We start from the raw sequence: 19,380 nt of genomic DNA, 5'->3' as shown, positions 1-19,380 counted from the left end.
AAAAAAAATCAAATGTGATTCCAACTACATTTAATTAAAAATTAATAAATCATCTCTATGACCTCAATCTAAATTCTCACTGGATTGTAGACTTCATCACACAAACTTTCATAGTATCTCCAGTGAGTTAATACACTGGTCTCACCTATTTGAGAGTTGTCATTAGTTTACCTTTCTATTGCTATGTGATAAACACTATGATCAAATACAGTTTAGGGATGAAAGGGTGTATTTCATCTTACAACCCACATTCCATCAGGGAAGGAAGTCAGAGCAGAAACTGGAGGCAGGGAGCTGGAGACAAGTACCTCAAGGCAGGGATCTAGAGGCAGGAACTAAGCAGAGGTCATGAAAGAACACCGCTTACTGACTTGCTCTCCATGGCTTGCTTAAACTGGTTTCTTATACATTCCAGTAGCCCATGCCCAGAGGTGGCACCAGTCACAGTGAGCTGGGCCCTTCTACAATAATCACTAATCAAAAAAAATGCCACAAAAGACTTCACAGGCCATGGGAGGAAGGCATCTTCTAAGTTGAGGTTTCGTCTTTCCAGATAACTCTAGCTTGTGTCAAGCTGACAACTAACCAGCACAAAGCTATGTTAGTTCTAATACTTGATATGTATAATATGTATAGCACAGGCTTGACCCTTAAAAACAGGACAAACATATATAGAAATACTCATTCGAAATAAATGAACTGACAGTAACTCAGATCCCAAGGGAACAAGATGATGATGACAGTGCCTCTGAGATTATCAATTCAGTGAAACACTGTGACACCGTGGGGGGAGGGAACAAAAATAATGTGGATTAACATGTAAAGGACATACCTGAACTTAGTTTAAAAGGACAGATATTTTCTTCCTTAGGAAATTCTATCAGCTATATATAGGACCATACTTTATAGAATGTCATGCAGGAGGGGAGAAAATGGTGTCAGGGTCTAGTAAAAATATCATTATACCAGTTCTTTTACAACTTTCACTGGAGTGTAAGCTCTAAGATGAAATGAGCCCTTTTCTCCACAAACTGCACTGTGGTGTTTATCACAGCAATACAGAGCAATCTAGTAACAACTTTAAAAGGTAGTCCTTCACTGACACCAAATTAATCTGAGCCTCAAATGAAGCCTGTGGTTTTGAGGCCACTCAGATACAATCGGAGTTCCTACAATAGGAATAACAGTCACCCAACAGAAGGGTGCCTTACAGCTGAACTGAAATGCTGGGAATTTATAATTATCTTTCTAGATGTTAAAACTGTTCTTCAACAAATATTGAAACAGAAAGCATTTATATTGGCCAATTTTCTCTAATACAATTACTGGGGGGAGGGGTGGCAAGGTCCTATTAAAATATTAGTTTCAGTCACATTTATGATACTGGCAAATTATTGTCAAAATATAAAAATTCTGAAAATTCTATCTCTCAAAGGCAGCCACTGTCATTTGATGTGCTTTCTTGGCCTTATTTGGGCCTTATTCCTCTCAGCTGTCTGTCACGTGTTCTCAGCTGTCATCTGCATCCTGTTTATTTAACCCTATGCTCCAAGCATTTTTCCACTTAACTGGTCGTTGTAATCCGTGGGTCTGATGATTGTGTAACTGTTTACCCAAGACCGCGCTTCACCTAATAATACACTTTCTCCCAATAAACACTTTTAATGCACCCATAAACCAGCATACCGAGCTCAGCAACATCATTCCCCACTTACCTGTCTTTCAAAATGGACAAATGTCTTATATTTTCGTAGTTATCTTGTTTTCCACCTGCAGGATTATTCTAAATCATCCATCCTAGATTCTGTATTTGCCAATCGTGACCCGGCAGACAAGGTAAGTATATATTCGGTTTACAAACAAATCTTCCTTAAGAAACCTGAATCCTAGCCCAGAGGTGGTGGCCCTCACCTTAAACCCCAGCCCTCGGGAGGCAGGAACAGGCGATATCTGAATTCCAGTCCAGCCTGGACTACAGAGCGAATTCCAGGACAGCCAGGGCTACACAGAGAAACCCTGTCTCGGTAAGCCATATTAAAAAAAAAAAAAATATATATATATATATATATACACACACACACACACACACATACATATATACATATATGTAAAGAAAAGAAACCTAAATCCTGACGGAACACCGTTATTGAGGTCTTCGAGGAGGGTTGACACAGTGACATGATATACATCCCTGATTTAAAAAAATAATAATAATCGAGCAGGTATTTTTATAAAAATAGCAAGCAGATCTCGGTTTCCAGTACGTTCTCCCTGACACTTTATCCAAAATGACAGTGAACAGGTGTGCATGCACACGCCCCTCTACACGAGCAGCAAGAGGCCTCGGCTGTCGCGGGGACAGAAGCAGGGCAGCCGTCAGCTCCAGGGAGCCTCCCGATCTCCCTTCCCGTCTCCCAGACCAGCAGCTGAGGGAGCAGGGGTGGAGGACACCCGGTTCTCCTCGACGATCCCCAGGCTGCGGCCACCCAAGACCCTCACCGACCGCGAAGCACACGCCCGCCGGCCCGGCTCGCTCACCATAGGAACGACTGCCAAAGTTGTTCTTGCAATAGCCACACTGGAAGGAGGTCTGGCCCTCAAAATACTCTACAAGGCTAGGCGAAGGCGCGCTCCAAGAAGCCATCTCCTCGGCCCCGCTGCCGCTGCGCCACCCAGCCCCACGCAGCTGCCGCTAAGCCGCTATCGCGGCCTTCGCCTCCAGCACCCCACAATGCAGCGCGCGCGCCTCCGAAGATCGCGCGAAGCCACCCGAGCGCTCGCGGGCCGGCAGGACCTGGTACCCTACGTGACTGACGCCGCCCGCGCCATGTTGACTGAGGGCAGCTGTCCGCTATTTCCGTTCCTCCTCACTGAGGGGCGGCTACCCTCTGTGAGAGTAAAGGCGGGAAGACCAGGATGGGAAGGAAGCAGGCTGAGGAGAGACCAATGGGACCGGGAAGCTGGGGTCGGGTGACCAACGGCCTTCACCCGCGCTACAGACCTGCCAGGACCTGGCGAGAGCCTGGCTGGAGCCGGTTATGGCGATCTGGACCGCGGCACACTCACCACGCGACGCCTTGCCCTCCCTGGACTCGCAGTAGCCGCAGTAGTAGCCGGCCTTCAGGCCCTTGTATTCCACCACCGAGGCCATGGCCGCCGCTGTGGGTTTGAGGAGCGGCCACGCCTCTCAGCGCGGGGAGCCTCGGCGGGAGGGCCGAGAGCGCGGGGGTTGCCGGGTTCGCGGCTCTCCGCCGGATCCCAGGACCGGCCTCTGGCCGCCAGTCTGGGTTGCCCAGCAGTTTATTGTTCAATCTACCACCGTCCTTGTCACTGATGTGATTTATCAGCCCGGCTTACAGATAAGGAAACTGAGGCTCCGGGTTGTGATTGACCCAGTCATCTTCTGCGCTCTGTGGTTGAAGGTTAACCTCTCCGACTGCGCCTGACCACCTGAAAGGGATGAAGAACTGAAGCTGGCTTGATGTAGGGTTCTAGAAACAACTCTGCCAGATCCAGATATCCAAAGACGAAGTGACACTTTCATCTTTTAAAGGGACTTTTAAATATCACCCAGAAAGGATTTTTAACCCTTCAGGCTGAACATTTACATAATCTGAACTCATTCCATGGGTCTCCAATTTGCAACCAGTTTTACTTATTTTTGATTTTTTGGAGACAGGGTTTCTCTGTGTAGCCCTGGCTGTCTTGGAACTCACTCTGTAGACCAGGCTGGCCTCGAACTCAGAAATCCGCCTGCCTCTGCCTCCCAAGTGCTGGGATTACAGGCGTGCGCCACCACTGCCCAGCTGCAACCAGTTTTAAAGAGCATATTTTAGGGAATAAGGTTATGAGGCAGAGTATAAAAATGAGTGCATACTTCTACCAAGGCAGTATTCCTTAGCTTTTCCCTCTGGGTACACAGACCTTTAAGACTGTCTGGCATAATTTCCATAGTGGACAATATGGTTAATTCGTTTTTTGCAGTGTCTAGAAAGTGCAATCAGGAAACAAATGTTTTTTTAAAAAATTGTGTTTGTGGGTGTTTAGTCTGCAAGTAGATATGTGTACCACCTTCAGCCAATGCTGGAGGAATACAGAAGGCCTTGTAGACTCTGAAACCCAACTGGCAGATAATTCTGAGCCACCATGTAAGATCAAATATGATGCTGGGAACCAAACTCTTCATCTTCTGCAAGATCATCAAGTGCTCTTAACCACTGAGCCATCTCTCCTGCCGGTGAACAAACTTATTTTTCAACTATTAATGAAGCCCAGGGTGACCTAGAACTCTGGGCCCTCCTGCCTCAGGCTCCACTGTGCTGGAATCCCAGGTGTGCACCACTGTACCTGGCAAAATTTATACACTTTTAAAGGAAATCTCAGTGGTTTTGACCCTAAGGTTTTCTGTGCTGAAGATATATCTAGTTAAGTTTAATAATTCATGGCCTGGTGATCAACACTGCTCATAGTTGTTCAAGAACCTAACAGGTGGCCTTGTAATACAGAAGTGTAAAATGAGAGAGAACTTGCTGCAGCTCAGCGCCCATATTTTTATGGAACACTTCATCTGTTTTATTTTTTTATAGCAAGGATCAATGGATTGACCCAAAAGGGCAGAATGCCATGCTCTACTGAGAAGCTGCAAAGAAAGGCTTTGACCTTTTCTTGAACAATAGCTCCCCATCCCACACTGAGGAAATGACTTAACTTTTTTTTTTTTTTTTTTTTTTTGGATTTGGTTTTTCCGAGACAGGGTTTCTCTGTGTAGCCCTGGCTGTCCTGGAACTCACTATGTAGACCAGGCTGGCCTCGAACTCAGAAATCCGCCTGCCTCTGCCTCCCAGAGTGCTGGGATTACAGGCGTGCGCCACCACCGCCCGGCATGACTTCACTTTTTTAAAACATTACTTATTTTTATTTTTTATGTATGATTGTTTTGCTTGTATGTATGTGCATACCAGTTCATGCCTGGTACCAAAGAACCGACATGAGGAGCTGAGCAGTGGTGGCGCACACCTTTAATCCAGCACTTGGGAGGCAGAGGCAGGCGGGTCTCTGAGTTCGAGGCCAGCCTGGTCTACAGAGTGAGTTCCAGGACAGCCAGGGCTACAGAGAAATCCTATCTTGGGGAAAAAAAAAAAAGAATCCATGTGAGGGCATAGGACCCCTTGCAACTACAATTACAGACAGTTGTGCTCCGCTTTGTTGACACTGGGAAACAGATCCCAGGTCCCCTGCCATGGCAACAAGTGCTCTAGCTGGAGCCATGTCTTCAGCCCTTCGGTGCACTTCTCCCCCCCTTGGAGTTACGGTCTTACTATGCAGTCCTGGCTGTCCTGGAACTCACTGTGTAAACCAGACACTCTCAAACTCTGCCTGCCTCGGCGTCTGAAGTGCTGCGATCAAAGGAATGCACCACTATGATGACCAGTACTGGTTTCACTTTTCTTGATTTCTATTAGTCCATTGTCAACCACTAACCAGAATTAGAGTATATAATATTCAAAAAAAAATGAACAACTCAGAAGTTTTAAGCTGAGTGTCTTTCTGTGTCAGGTGATGGAATTGTTCATTGTCCCTGCCTGCCTGGCATGTGAACCATCTGTCCCGCAGGTCTATGCTGTGTGTGTTACCTCTCATCAGTTACTCTCCATCCTTGACTGTCAGGCTATTGTAATCTCTAAAAACTCTCCACTTAATGAGAAAAAATTCTTCGCTGAGGTAAGAATACAGTGCAATAAGACATCTTCAGAGAACTGATGCAGGGGGAATCACAAATTGGGAGCCAGCCTGAGCTACAGAGTTACCGACACAAACAATATTTAGTTTTCATAGACTGGATTCACATACTTTTGCTGTTATGGTACATTGTCATAATGGTCCTACTATTGTTAATCTTCTACTGTGACCAATTTATACATTAAACTTGGTTAAAGATATAGTTTGGGAGGAAAACAATATATATATAAGCTTCAGTACTATCTACAGTTTCAGATATGCACTGGGGGTCTTGAGATAAGATAGATATAAAAAAGATAAAAGGAAATTACTGTACTCTCCTCTCACTTTGACTCAGCCTGAGCCAGTGCACTCTAGACTATTCCAACCTTGTACAGTAATAATGAGAATGTCCAAATCCTTGGGCATATATGTTAATTCACCTTGTATTACAACAGCATTGCCAGATGGAAGCTGTAAAGCAGACTGAATAGCTTGCTGAATGCCCTGCAATAAGTAAGGGACATACAGGGGAGAAACAGTAATAAAAAGAAAGCAAACGCCTTTAATCTTAGCACTGTAGAGGCAGATTGGATCACTGTAAATCTGAGGGCTGATCTACATAGTGAGTTCCAGTTAGCCAGAGTTAGGCAATGAGACCTTCCCTGGGGAGAAACAGAAACAGAGCCAAAGTTCCTAGGTGTGTCGACCTATGTGAGACAATGGTTCCTGGGTGGCTACATTTTGTTAAAAGCCAAAGACACATTTTTTTTTCCTACTCTTGGCCAGATGAAAGAAGGGAACAGCAAAGTATTGATTTATTTGTGCCTCTCTATTAAAGGAGCAATACAGAGTTCTTTGTTTTTAGTTTTCTTAACAGAATGAAGCTGCTACTGCTGCTCACTTTCAGTAACTCAGTAACATTGGTTTACATGACCAAGCATCAGGTCTATAAATCACCAAGCACTGGAACTGTGGAAGATTTTGTGTGAGACTAGCAGGCCCACACAGTGCAATTAAGTAAGGGACTCGAGCCATTCTCCTTTCCCTCCAGAGGATTCTGTGAGAGAACCTAAGTTAAGCCAGAGAACAATGGGTTTGAGGCAAACAGGTAACTTGAGGGCAGAGAGCAGAGCATTCTACAGGGGGCAGTAGCATGGTGAGGAGCACCAGAGGCAGCAGAGTCCCGGAACATGCTGTCCTCAGGAGACCTGGATTGAACTCCCTCTTGTCAAGACCTGGCACCTCAGTCTGCTACATACTAACTACATGAAGATACTGAACACCTAAAATGTAGCTTGTATCACTGGGAAGCAAAATTAGAGTTAACAAATACCAAGCAGGAAAATGGTTGGTGAGGTGACTCAGAAGGTAAGGGCATTTACTGCCAAGTCTGATCATCTGCACATGTCATCCCTGGGACCCACATGGTAAGAGAGGTCTGACTTCTAATCCTCCCCTCCCACTTTAGGAAAAATGCACCAGACGCACACGCACACAGAAAAGGATTTTTTTCAAAGCAACCCAGAGTTTTATCATACTCAAACTGCAGAAAACAATGCAATAATGCAGAAAGAATTCTCTTCAGAAGCCATAGAAACAGGAATGAAATATTCTGAGTATTCTAAGAAAAACAAAACCTAGAGTTCGATATCCAGAGAACTTATCCTTCAAACATGAGAGAAAAATCTAGAGTTTCCCATGAAGGAAGGTGTCTTCCTGCTTGGAATAAATTGTATATTCTTCAGAAAAAGGAAATCAAGGAAGACGGGTAATTGGGATGTTCTAAGGAAAAGAAGACCTCCAGACAAAGGAAAAAAGGATGTAAAATAATTTGTATTTAAATCTTAATTGCTCAAACATAATGGCTGATTTGAGATAATAGCAACTTGTATTCAGTAATTATATTTATGGATAAGTGTAGACAAGTTATGAATAAGGTAATTACAGCTTTGGAAATGGATAGCAGCAGGGTTATAAGGATAGGAGACAGGAACTGCAGATGCCCTCTCACAATCCAGAAAGTAGCACCAGGAAGTGGTGGCGCATGCCTATAATCTCAGCACTTGGGAAGCAGAGGCAGGAGGATTTGTGAGTTCGAGGCCAGCCTGGTCTACAGAGTGAGTTCCAGGACAGCCAGGTCTACACAGCGAAACCCTGCCTCGAAAAGACCAAAAACAAACAATCCAGAAAGTAGTATAGTGTATTTGAGAGAGAACTTGGATTAATTGTAAACATATACTACAAATTCAAGGGCAAGTGTAGATGTGCTAAGTTAAGTAGAATCCTAATCATTAAATTGTTAAAATCCAGGAAAAGTGAGATGCTGAAACAAACTTATGTCTGGGAATGATAGCTCATGCCTTCAGTCCCAGAACCCAGTATTCAGGAGGCAAAGGCAGAAGATTTTTGGTGAGTTCAAAGCCAACCTGATCTACAAGGAGATCAGATCAGTTCAGCCAGTCAGTGCTACATAACCATACCCTACCTTTAAAAAAAAAAAAGTTTATAGAAAAGCAACAAATATGGCAACAATCCAATCAATCATTACTTTAAATGTCAGTGACCTCAATACATCATTTAAAAAAACAAAATGTCCCTGGGCAGGCACAGCATGATACAATGCTTACCTGTGTGGTACATAACTGTAATCCCATCAGCTAGAAAATGGAGGTAGGAGGAAAACAAGTGGAGAGGCTTGTCTGGTCTACATAAGAGGCATTTTCAAAATAAATAATATCCACTGGAAATTCACTTTAAACAATAGATGGATGGAAAGTAAAATGAGTAAAGACAGGCTTTGAGAAACTTTGTCACTCTCATAGGAAAGGCTCAATAGCACAAATTATAAAGAAACATTACAGAATGATACAATGACCAGTTCTTTGAGAAGGCACAACAATCTTGAATGTGTATGCACATAATAGAACAGCAAAGCATATGAAGTAGATACTGATAGAACTGAAAGAGAATAGGTGAGTCCACTTGTATTTGTTGGAGACCTCAGTATTTCCCTCTCGATAACTGACAGATCCAGAAGAAAAGTGGTAGAAGAAAATTGGTAAGGATGACATTAAATTGAACGGGGTACTCAACCAACTGGATTTAATTGTCACCTATAAATTTTTCATCCAATGAAAGTAGAATGAATACATTCTTCTCAAGGTCACAGAGCACCCCCAAAATAGACCATATTCTGGCTATGAAAAAACTACCTAAGGCTGGAGAGATGGCTCAGGTAAGAGCACCGACTGCTCTTCCAAAGCTCATAAGTTCAAATCCCAGCACCTACATGGTGGCTCACAACCATCCATAAAGAAATGTGATGCCATCCTCTGGTGTCTGAAGACAGCTACAGTGTACATATAATAAATAAATACCTTAAATTTGAAATTATGTACAATGTGCACAGTGAAATTACACTAGGGCATCAATAATAGTGCTCTAGAAAATTCCGAAACTAATTAACACTTCTCAGTAACACAGAGGAGTGTGGTAGTACACACTTTCAGCCCCAGGCACTCAGCAATTCCAAACCAGCTAAGGCTACCTTGTCTTAAAGAAAGCAAGCAAGCTTGAGTCAACTCTCAATACAAATTTAAAAATATTAAAACTGCAAATTAGAATTTGTGAAAGCCACACTTAGAATTATAAAGCATTATGTAAATACAAAAGAAAAATTTAATAATTTACATTTCTTGTTTGGGAAATTAAAAATTAAATCCAAGACTGGGAGAAATTAAAAATTGGAGCAGACATCAGTAAGATTAAAGAAATCAAGAGAGAAATCTGTGAAACCAAAAAGGGGATAAAGTTCAGTAAGTTAAAAACAAACAAAGATAGGGCTGGAGAGATGGCTCAGTGGTTAACAGCACTGACTGCTCTGCTGAAGGTCCTGAGTTCAAATCCCAGCAACCACATGGTAGCTCACAACCATCCATAATGAGATCTGATGCCCTCTTCTGGTGTCTGAAGACAGCTACAGTGTACTTATAACAATAAATAAAGCTTTTTTAAAAAAAGTACTTGAAAGAAAAAGAAAATTCTAGTATCAGAGATAAGGGAGAACAAGAGTTGTTGGACCCAGGGTTGGCCCCCAGAAGAGGACAATAAAAAAATCCCTAATGATACCATGAACATTTAAATGGGGTAATAAAGGATTATTAATGCCTTTGTGCTCAAATATGACAATTTAGAGGAAACAGACTAATTCCTTAAAAGACACTGCCTTAGCTAGATTTAAGTCAACTTGACTCAAGCTAGAGTCATCTGGGAAGAGGTACTCTCAACTGGGAAAAATGCCTTCATAAAATTTGCCTGTAGACAAATCTGTAGGGTATTTTCTTAACTAGTGATTGATGTGGGAGGGCCCAGCCAATTGTGGATGGTGCCACCCCTGGGCAGGTTGTCCTTAGGTGTATAATTAAGCCAGTAAGCAGCATTCCTCTCTGACCTCTGCATCAGTTTCTGCTGAGTTCCAGTCTTAACTTCCAATAGTGATGGAGTGTTACATAAGAACTAGATGATAAACCCTTTCCTCCCCAAGTTGCTTTTGGTCATAGTTTTTATCTCAGTAAAGGAAACCTAACTAAGACAAGAAGTAATTGAGCAAAAACCATAAAAGACAAGTAAGAATAGGCCTATGGTTACTAAAGAAATTGAGTCAATAATTAATGGCCTTTGAAAAGAGAACTTTGTGCCTATCATGGGTTAAATGTAAAAGGCCCACCCCCTGTGCCTATCAATAAAGGAGAAAGGCCCACCCATCATCTCATCTTTATTTCGTGTCTCTCACAGCTATAAAATCTAATACAAGGTCCCAATTGGTTTGCTAGTAAGTTCTACCAAGTATTTGTGGAAAATATTATCCCCATTCTCTGCAGGTTTTATGGAAAAGAAAAGCAAATGAAATATGTTCTGGCCTTTCCGAAAGGCCACCGTTACCTTATTATCCAAACCAAGAATAAAAGGAAAACTATAGACCATTGTTTCTCATGAACACCCATGCAAAAATCAACAGAATAATAGAAATCAAATCCAACACACACACACAAAAATTACAATCACCAGGCGGGGTTCAGATACCCAAGGTGACTCAACATTAGAAAAACCACAAATATAATTTATCATACCAATAAAGGAAGGGAAGAAAACTCATGATGATATTAGTAATAGACAAAGGAACTCATCCTTGATTACAACTTTGTCAAAAGAGAACAAGGAATTTGAACTTGATAAAGAACATCTACACACGTGTGTACACATGCGCGCATACACACACACACACATGCGTGTGCACACACGCACACGTACACGCACACTCCATAGCACAAGATGTGGAGACAAGAGGACTCTATAGATAGTTCCAGGCCACTCTAGGCTACATAAGAAGACCCTGTCTATTAAATAAGCAAACAAATAAATAAGTTTATTTTTTAATATCCACAGTAAAAAGCAAAACAAAACTATTTTTCCATAATTAGAAACAAAACAAAGATATCCCTTCACACTACTCCCTTCTGTTCAGCATCATAGGAAGAATTCTAGCCAATGCAATAAGACAAACTAATGGCATAGAGAGTAGAAAGAAGAAATTCATCTGTCTTTGTTCACAATTGCCTGTGGAGGGAATCTAAAGTAATAACCAATTATAACAAGAATATAGAGTAGAAGATTAATGCACAAACTACTTGCTTTCTGGTATGTCTGAAATGAAATTTAGAATTTGAAGTTAAAAATAATACCATTTACATTGGCATCCAAAATCAAATGCATAAATACAGATCTTACAAAAATAGGCAAGGACTATACTTTTGTTTTGTTTTGATTTTTTTTAAGATTTTTTTTTTTTAATTTTATGTATATGAGTACATTGTAGCTGTCTTCAGACACACCAGAAGAGGGCATCAGATCCCATTGCAGATGCTTGTGGTTGCTGGGATTTGAACTCAGGACCTCTGGAAGCAGTCAGTGTTCTTAACAGCTGAGCCATCTCTCCAGCTCCAAGGGCTACACTCTTAAAAACTACGAATCTGAAGTGAAAGAAAGGAGATCTGAGTAAATGTTAAAATAATGCTCATTTATTTAAAAATCTGAAAACATTTCAATACCAGTTCCTGATAGCTTGATCTTTAAAGTAATGAAATTCAGTCAGAAACACAGCAAGTTATTAAAATGTTATGAACATAGACAAGCTGGGTTATTTTTTAAACAGCTGTCTTAAGTTTGTATGGGAAGCCCTACAAGCCAGAAAAACCAAAATACTGAAAAACAAAATTGGATAACTAGCATTATCTGACTTCAAAACTTATTGTAAAAACTGTATTAGTTGGGGAATGGAGTGAAGAGATGATTCAGCAGTTAAGAATGTTTATGGCTGGGCTGGAGAGATGGCTCAGCGGTTAAGATCACTGACTGCTCTTCCTGAGTTCAATTCTCAGCAACCACATGGTGGCTCACAACCATCTCTAATGGGATCCAACACCTTCTTCTGGTGTATCTGAAGTCAGCTACAGTGTACTCATATAAATAAATAAATCTTAAAAAAAAAAAAAAAAGAATGTGTGTGGCCCATGCCTTTAATCCCAGCACTCAGGAAGCAGAGGCAAGCAGATCTCTTTGTGTTCAAAGCCAGCCTGTTCTACAGAGGGAGTTCCAGGACAGCAGGGCTACACAGAGAAACTGTTTAAAAAAACAAAACAAAAAACAAAGTAAACAAAAAAACACAGAAAAGAAAGGAAGGAAGGAAGGGAGGGAGGGAAAGGAAAGGAAAGGAAAAAGGAAAGGAAAGGAAAAAGGAAAGGAAAGGAAAGGAAAGGAAAAAGGAAAGGAAAGGATAAGGATAAGGATAAGGAAAAAGGAAAAAGGAAAGAAGAAAAGGAAAGGGAAAAAGGAAAGAGGAAAAGGAAAGAGGAAAAGGAAAGAGGAAAAGGAAAGAGGAAGAGGAAAAGGAAAGAGAAAAAGGAAAGAGGGAAAGGAAAAAGGAAAGGAAAAAGGAAAGGAAAAGGAAAAAGGAAAGGAAAAAGGAAAGGAAAGGAAAAAGGAAAAGGAAAAAGGAAAGGAAAGGAAAGGAAAAGGAAAGGAAAAGGAAAGGAAGAAAAAAAATGCTGTTCTAAAAGATATGAGTTCAGATCCCCGTGACGGCATAACAAGCAGGGCATCCTCACGAATCAGATCTGAGAAGGGGCAAAACCAGGAGGAACACTATGGCTTGTTGACTTCCAACATAGCTAAGACAGGAGCCCCAGTTTCTGGAGATACTTCTCCTCAAAGGAAAAATATACCTTTTTTGGGTCTTTGCACAGATAGTCACACATATACACACATACACATACCTATATTATTCAAAACAGTGTGATATTGATGAAAGGAAAGCCCAAGAATGAACCCCTACAAAAAGTTATCCCAATGCCAGAAGTTACTCTGACATTACACTGTGAAGTTCAGTTGACATGTCAACTTTTCTTTGGAAACCATCTTCATGAGCCAGGATTTCTCATAACTAAAGATATTTTGTGATTTGTATGAAGTATTAAAATTTAGTATAAATCTATTTACCATAAACTACAACTCTAGTCACCTTTCCTGTGTGTCAGCAAAGTCTGCCTTTACAGCCTTGCTTCTCAATGTTTTATCTGAAGCTTGCAGTTTCAAGCATTTTTCAGACAACCCATTTTGGGAGGGACAGATTTTATTTCTAATAGATAAGAAGCCAGGTTGTAATTGAGCACAATTTCTCCTTTTCGCATTGTATATCTGAGCGCTAGAGATATCTCAATGGGCTACATGATAATTTTCTTGGGATGAAAATTATCCCAATAGTTTCCACACATAAAATGTCATGAATTGAATATAATTTTCACTAATTTGTTTTTTTAGCAATGAGGTACTTTCTGCTTCCTTGTCTTTAAATGTTTGTCAGCTATGAGCATAAATTAAATAGTGTGACTAAAGCTAAATTAAAACCTCTGTCAAAATAGTATTTAGCGGAGTGGCATACCAGCTGGGAAATGATGAGACCATATCTGGACCAGCAGCACACCCATTTAGCCACCAACAACCTAGATATGTAGGTTTACCAAGTTATTTCTACTGGTTCCATTCACATGGGTTCTAGAACAGTTTATATTCTAAACACAAAAACTCAAAAAGATGGCCTCAGTGCTCTTAGATCTGTCTCTGACTACATATACTATGGTTGAGTTCCCATGTCTTCAGAAATGGTTCCTTCTAGCTGCTGAGCAGCTCAGAGGGAAGTGTATCCCTTGCCAACAGGCTATATCATCATAGACCACCTCACAGTGGGCTCCTTCTGGGACAGTGATGACACACAGAAGCACTGACTGCTTTGTATTGCCTTAGAAATCAACCCAAGGCATCCTCAAGGATCAACAGTACGTAACTGAAAATCTGAACTGAAGGCAGAAATTCTTTGCAGACTAGAGAATGCGACATTAGAGCTCAGGGAGAAGAGGCAGTGAGGAAGAGTAAAGAACAGTGACGCTCTTCATGAAGCTGGGAAACAGTAGGGTGATTGCTAAGACCAAGAGCATTGAGAAGAAAAAGAGCCAGACCACAGAGCCATCACAAGTGACCACAAAGGCTTCAAGAACATGCAGCGAAAGACTACCACAGCAGAACACAACACTGAGGGCTGTCACCTCTCAGTCACCTATGGTCACAGACTCAGAGTGGTTTGATTTGAGTGCAGAGGAACAGTAAGTGTTCCCTCCATTTGGGATATAGGCAAAAGACTGTATGTCCACATCTGGGAACCAATGGAGTCCCATAGGACTCATTGGCCTAAGAAACTAACACCCAGACCACCAACAAGCCACTAACTTTCGTGGCTTCCATCCTCTCTTTCATAAATAGGAATAATGAATACTAACCTCATAAGACTGTTTGGAATATTAAGTAATTCCACATATACGTATATAATGGTATCTATTGTAATCTGACATGCTGTTATAGAAACAACATAAACTCTTAAAGTAGTATTGGAAATGAAATTAAAGACATATGATGAAGATTATGTGTAGTTCTGTTATAAAAACCCTTCTGCTGCTAATACTCTTAAGTTGAATACCATAGCACTAATTTCCACTAATCAGGTTAATAACTCCACGATGTCTGCATGTGTTTTTATCCTAAAGAACAAATTTCCCAGCTATATTTTTCTTTTTTTCTTTTTCTTTTTCTTTCTTTTCTTTTTTCTTTCTTTCTTTTTTTTTTTGTTTTTTTTTTTTGTTTTTTGTTTTTTTTGTTTTTTGTTTTTTGGATTTGGGGTTTTTTTGTATTTCTTTTTTTTATTGATATATTTTTTATTTACATTTCAAATGATTTCCCCTTTTCTGTGTCCCTACTCCCCACAAGTCCCATAAGCCTTCTTCCCTCCCCCTGTTCCTCCATCTACCCCTTCCCACTTCCCTGTTCTGGAATTTCCCTATACTCTTGCATTGAGTCTTTCCAGAACCATGGGCCACTCCTCCATTCTTTTTGGACATCATTTAATTTGTGGATTATGTCTTGGGTATTCAAAGTTTCTAGGCTAATATCCACTTATCAGTGAGTGCATACCATGATTGATCTTTTGAGACTGGGTTACCTCACTTAGTATGATGTTCTCCAGCTCCATCCATTTGTCTAAGAATTTCATGAATTCATTGTTTCTAATGGCTGAAGGATTTGGTGTTTTCGAGACAGGGTTTCTCTGTATAGCCCTGGCTGTCTTGGAACTCACTCTGTAGACCAGGCTGGCCTCGAACTCAGAAATCCACCTGCCTATGCCTCCCAGAGTGCTGGGATTACAGGCGTGTGCCACCACCGCCCAGTAATATTTTTCTTCATTCAGTTTAAAAACTTGCCTTCCAATTGTTTTATAATCAATCTATTTTAAGTGTAAATTTTAGAGTTAGGCATAGTGAAAGCAGAGACAGGCAGATCTCTGTGAGTTACAGGCCAGTCAGTACTACATGGCGAGAACCTGTCTTAAAAAAAAAAAAAAATGGGGCTGGAGAGATGGCTCAGCCATTAAAAGTGAGATTTACAACCAATAAACTAAATAGTCAAATTTAAGTGATTAAATCATGGATCATAAAGTTAGGTAAGTATTGTGGGAAATCTATAGTATATGTCTATGTAACTTAAAGTTGTTCTTGAAAAGTTGAAATGTTTCATATCAAAACTTTTCTTCTTACAATATATAAATAGAGCGGATGGTGGTATTTGAAATAGTAATAGCAACTCAATCTTTCCTCTCCAGCTTTAAAGGCATTTCTGGCAGTTATATCCTCAAACAAAATATGGCTCCTTCTTTAAACTTCAATCAAAATCATAAACATTCCTTCCTCATGGGTAGACAGAAGCTAAACACACACAATAGAGTTCTATATGCTGGCAGAGAGGGGCCTCTGCTACCTAAGAGCAGGTCCCAAATCAACTCCCTATGGGAGCTCATCCCAGATCATGTTTCCTCACACCTCTCTCCAATCCCAGTATAATTTCTCTTTTCTTCTAGATTGGCCTGGGCTAAGAGTACTCAAGACCCTCGAATTGCAGTAGGTCCCTATTCCCCACTAGAAAAGAAAATTAAGGTGAGGAAATATATTTGGCATGGACTTTGGATTCTATAATAAGATCATATAAAGTTTATTGGAGGTAAAGGGGGCCCAAGGTAAAGGCCCAAGGTCAAGGGGGACAGTCCATCCCCAGGTTTATTTCCATACTTGGTTCTTTGAACAGTGCTGGCTGGACAGCATCGGACAGAACAAATACTACTATAGTTCTAGTAAGAGACGATACTAAAGAAACAGTTTCCACAAACTGTGATGTCACAACAGGATTGGGTTTTCTATAAAGACTACGGGAGGATGGAGGAAATTGTATGGCAGCCCAGATTGTAAAAGTTGTAAAAGTGCTTATTGTAGAACTCCTGGTGTGTGGTTAGGAAGAATGTGTTCACATGGGAAAGACTCTTAGGGAACAAAATTTAGTGTGGCTGAAGCACAAAGAATATACAGGGAGCTGAAAACATGGTTTGTGAGTTAATGGGAGGCTCTGGACACCACACAGATTCGAGGTCCTCTCCTAAATGGAGTAGCTTCCGCCCCAAGGTTTATGCAAGAAAGTAACACGCTCAGATTTATGTAGTAAAAAGATCACTCTGGCTACAGTGATTAGTTTGGTGGGCTTGGGGCAGCTGGAACATAAGTGTGGACTAACACCCCGTGGTGGAGGCAGGAAGATTAAAGGGGAAGACAGTGAAGCTGCAGGGGACAGAATTGAAATGGTGGAAACTGGAGAAAGGAGTAAGTGGCGATGTCACAAATACAGTGACCAGGGCTGAAGCTGAGAGGTGAGGGCAGGAACGTGCCTTGTCAATGTGCCTTATAAGATTGGTTCAGCCCTACTGCTGCTTGAAATCAGTACCTAAGCCACGGAGGAGCACCGTTTAATGAGTGTCCATATAGGAAAGGCTAAATGTGTTGGTGTTAAGGACAGACAAGTAAGGCAGACAGAGGGGTAGCCATAACATAGGAAAAGAGCAGGGCTACTCAGCAAATGAGATAGCAGACAGGTAAAAGTCAAGAATATGAAGTAAGGAACAGTCTCTTTTATTGGAGAGCGTTTGTGCTGAGGTGTCTCATGTGTTCATTAAAGTGACCCAGTAGATAGATAGTTTTGATGATACAGAAATGAAGTCTTTGAAGCTCAATAGGCACAGGTGAAGAATTTGCTTTTGATAGACAATAATGTCTCCGGTATAAAAGCAAGAAGGCAGAGTCTAGGTAGATGGGTGGGTGGCTCTGATGGTGGGAAAGGGAAAGTGCTCTGACGAAGGACTCCAGTGCTGGGTGCTTCCATTTTCTCGGGGAAGTCTAAACCAGATTCCTTACCTAGGAGGGAATATGGTGTGGGGGAGGGGTGTAGGCGTGCCAGGCAGAGGTGTTAGCCCATTGACAGCTGTAGTGTGGAACTAGAATAAAGAACATCCAACTTAAAGAGTTCTGATTACTCCCTCTGACAAGTGTTTAGGTGGCACCCATTCTTCACGAGTGAGAAAACTGTTAGTCCAGGAGTTCCAACAGGAGAGTGAAACAGTTGATAAACTTAAGACCATGTCTTTTGACTTCCGGTTTGCTAAAGCAGATTCCTACTACTATCAACAGCAACAAGAAATGATCAGAGGAGCATGGAATTGTAAACCAGATGCAGAATGGGACGCTAGCCCGGAGGAAGAGCAGAAGCCAAAAAGCAAAAAAAAAGAGAATGATAAAAAATGGGACTATCTAGTACCTGAGAGGGAAATGAATCACATAGAGAAACACATTCACAGAGCTGAGCGGGCTCGGGGCCTCAGGGACCACAAATACCGACTTATCTCTCAGAACGTTTCAAGTGAAACGCTTTCCCCAAAACCATTAGTACCAGAGGATGAAAAGAGTAAAAATATCCCGAGACCACAGAAACCACATAAAACTGTACTACCCAGAAAGCCTAAAATGGCCTGGGCAAAGGAGCAGATGAAGCAACATAAAGACCGGATGATGAGAGGAAGAGCGCTCAGCGACCAGAGAAAGGACCAACAACGGGAGGCCCCGCCGAAGCTCTCTGGCCACGCCCGCCCTCACCTGAAACCAAAAGCCAAGAAAGAGGAAGAGAAAGAGTTTGAAAAGGTCAAGGCGTATCCCATCTTCCAGCCTTCCAATGAAAAACTTATAGAAGTGACTGTTCTGATGGAAAAGTCGAAAGCGGAAAACGTGCAAAAGCCACCCCGACGGGATCGCCAAAGGGAACTCCTGAGTATGCCACCGTTTTTGAAAAGTCAACTAGAAAAAAATAAAAAACTTAAGCTATTTCCTTGATTACTGTTCTTTCTTAGATGAGCATATTTCATGGTAATTAGTACAGTGAACTCCTAGAAACCAGACAGTAAAGGGAAGCAAGGGGAATGTCAGCTCTAGACACACATACCTGGTGCTGTAAACACAGCCTGGTGGTGTTTGAGACCTCAAGCTATATGGTGCTATTTTCATAGTCGTCTCTGGGCTAGGAGTGAGAAACTTAAATGAAGGGCTGGAGAGATGGCTCAGTGGTTAAGAGCACTGACTGGTCCTGAGTTCAAATCCCAGAAACCACATGGTGGCTCACAACCATCTGTAATGAGATTTGACACTTTCTTCCAGTGTGTCTAAAGACAGCTACAGTGTACTTACATATAATAAATAAATCTTTTAAAAAAAGAAAGAAACTTAAATGAAGACAGAATGACAGCTAATGGTATAAGATTGGGAGAGGAGGGTCTGTAGTATTTTTTTTTTGGGTGATGGTTGCATGTCCCATTAATTGATTTTAAGACACCAAACCACACCCTAATTGAGTTGGATTGTATGTATATGCTCATCCAAACTGTTTTGAGAGAAAAAGAAAGGATTGCTAGTGTTTAGAGTAATCCTGACAATGTAGACTGTCGGGAGCCATAATAGGAGAACCTAATATACTAGCAGGTGAGCATCCTGAAATGCCTGCTTTGGATTATTATAGAATCTGCGAAGGATGAGCCTACATTCAGCAAGGCTGTGTGGGACTAATTTTAGGAAAGATTCCTGCTATTAATATGCTTTTCCTGTTATTATTAAACATACATAATAATCAATAAGT

The 19,380-nt window shown here is 41.4% G+C and overlaps 2 protein-coding genes across 12 annotated transcripts in view; one reads left to right on the top strand and one right to left on the bottom strand.

The window, feature by feature from the left end:
• The window catches only part of Ate1 (arginyltransferase 1), a 125,201-nt gene extending 122,012 nt beyond the window's left edge, over positions 1-3,189 (bottom strand). For 3 of the 11 annotated variants that reach the window (XM_052197265.1, XM_052197242.1, XM_052197256.1), the window contains exon 1: positions 2,539-2,752. In XM_052197265.1, coding sequence (XP_052053225.1) covers positions 2,539-2,644 — 106 coding nt within the window. In that variant the 5' untranslated portion in view covers positions 2,645-2,752. Of the gene's footprint in view, positions 1-2,538; positions 2,753-3,066 lie in introns of those variants that run through there. The other 8 variants (XM_052197202.1, XM_052197192.1, XM_052197222.1 and 5 more) reach the window with 6 other exon arrangements.
• An 11,037-nt stretch (positions 3,190-14,226) lies between these two features.
• On the top strand, positions 14,227-18,584 carry LOC127679416 (putative uncharacterized protein ZNRD1-AS1). The gene is made up of 3 exons (XM_052175351.1): positions 14,227-14,435; positions 16,238-16,313; positions 17,748-18,584. The coding sequence occupies exons 1-3, from the start codon at positions 14,227-14,229 to the stop codon at positions 18,582-18,584; spliced, it is 1,122 nt and encodes a 373-aa protein (XP_052031311.1).
• Positions 18,585-19,380: the final 796 nt, after the last annotated feature.

This window comes from Apodemus sylvaticus, chromosome 1 (genome assembly GCF_947179515.1).
Source record: "Apodemus sylvaticus chromosome 1, mApoSyl1.1, whole genome shotgun sequence".
Taxonomy (NCBI): domain Eukaryota; kingdom Metazoa; phylum Chordata; class Mammalia; order Rodentia; family Muridae; genus Apodemus; species Apodemus sylvaticus.
Note: the sequence above shows the minus strand (reverse complement) of the source record. Positions and strands in the feature narration are given on the sequence as shown.

Bases quoted from the DNA above. Each gene is read 5' to 3' on its own strand.
- LOC127679416 (XM_052175351.1), top strand. From the start codon at position 14,227: ATGAAGCTGGGAAACAGTAGGGTGATTGCTAAGACCAAGAGCATTGAG. The intron at 14,436-16,237 runs GTAAGTGTTCCC...CTTTTCTTCTAG, and splicing joins GATTTGAGTGCAGAGGAACA to ATTGGCCTGGGCTAAGAGTA. The intron at 16,314-17,747 runs GTGAGGAAATAT...CCCTCTGACAAG, and splicing joins CACTAGAAAAGAAAATTAAG to TGTTTAGGTGGCACCCATTC.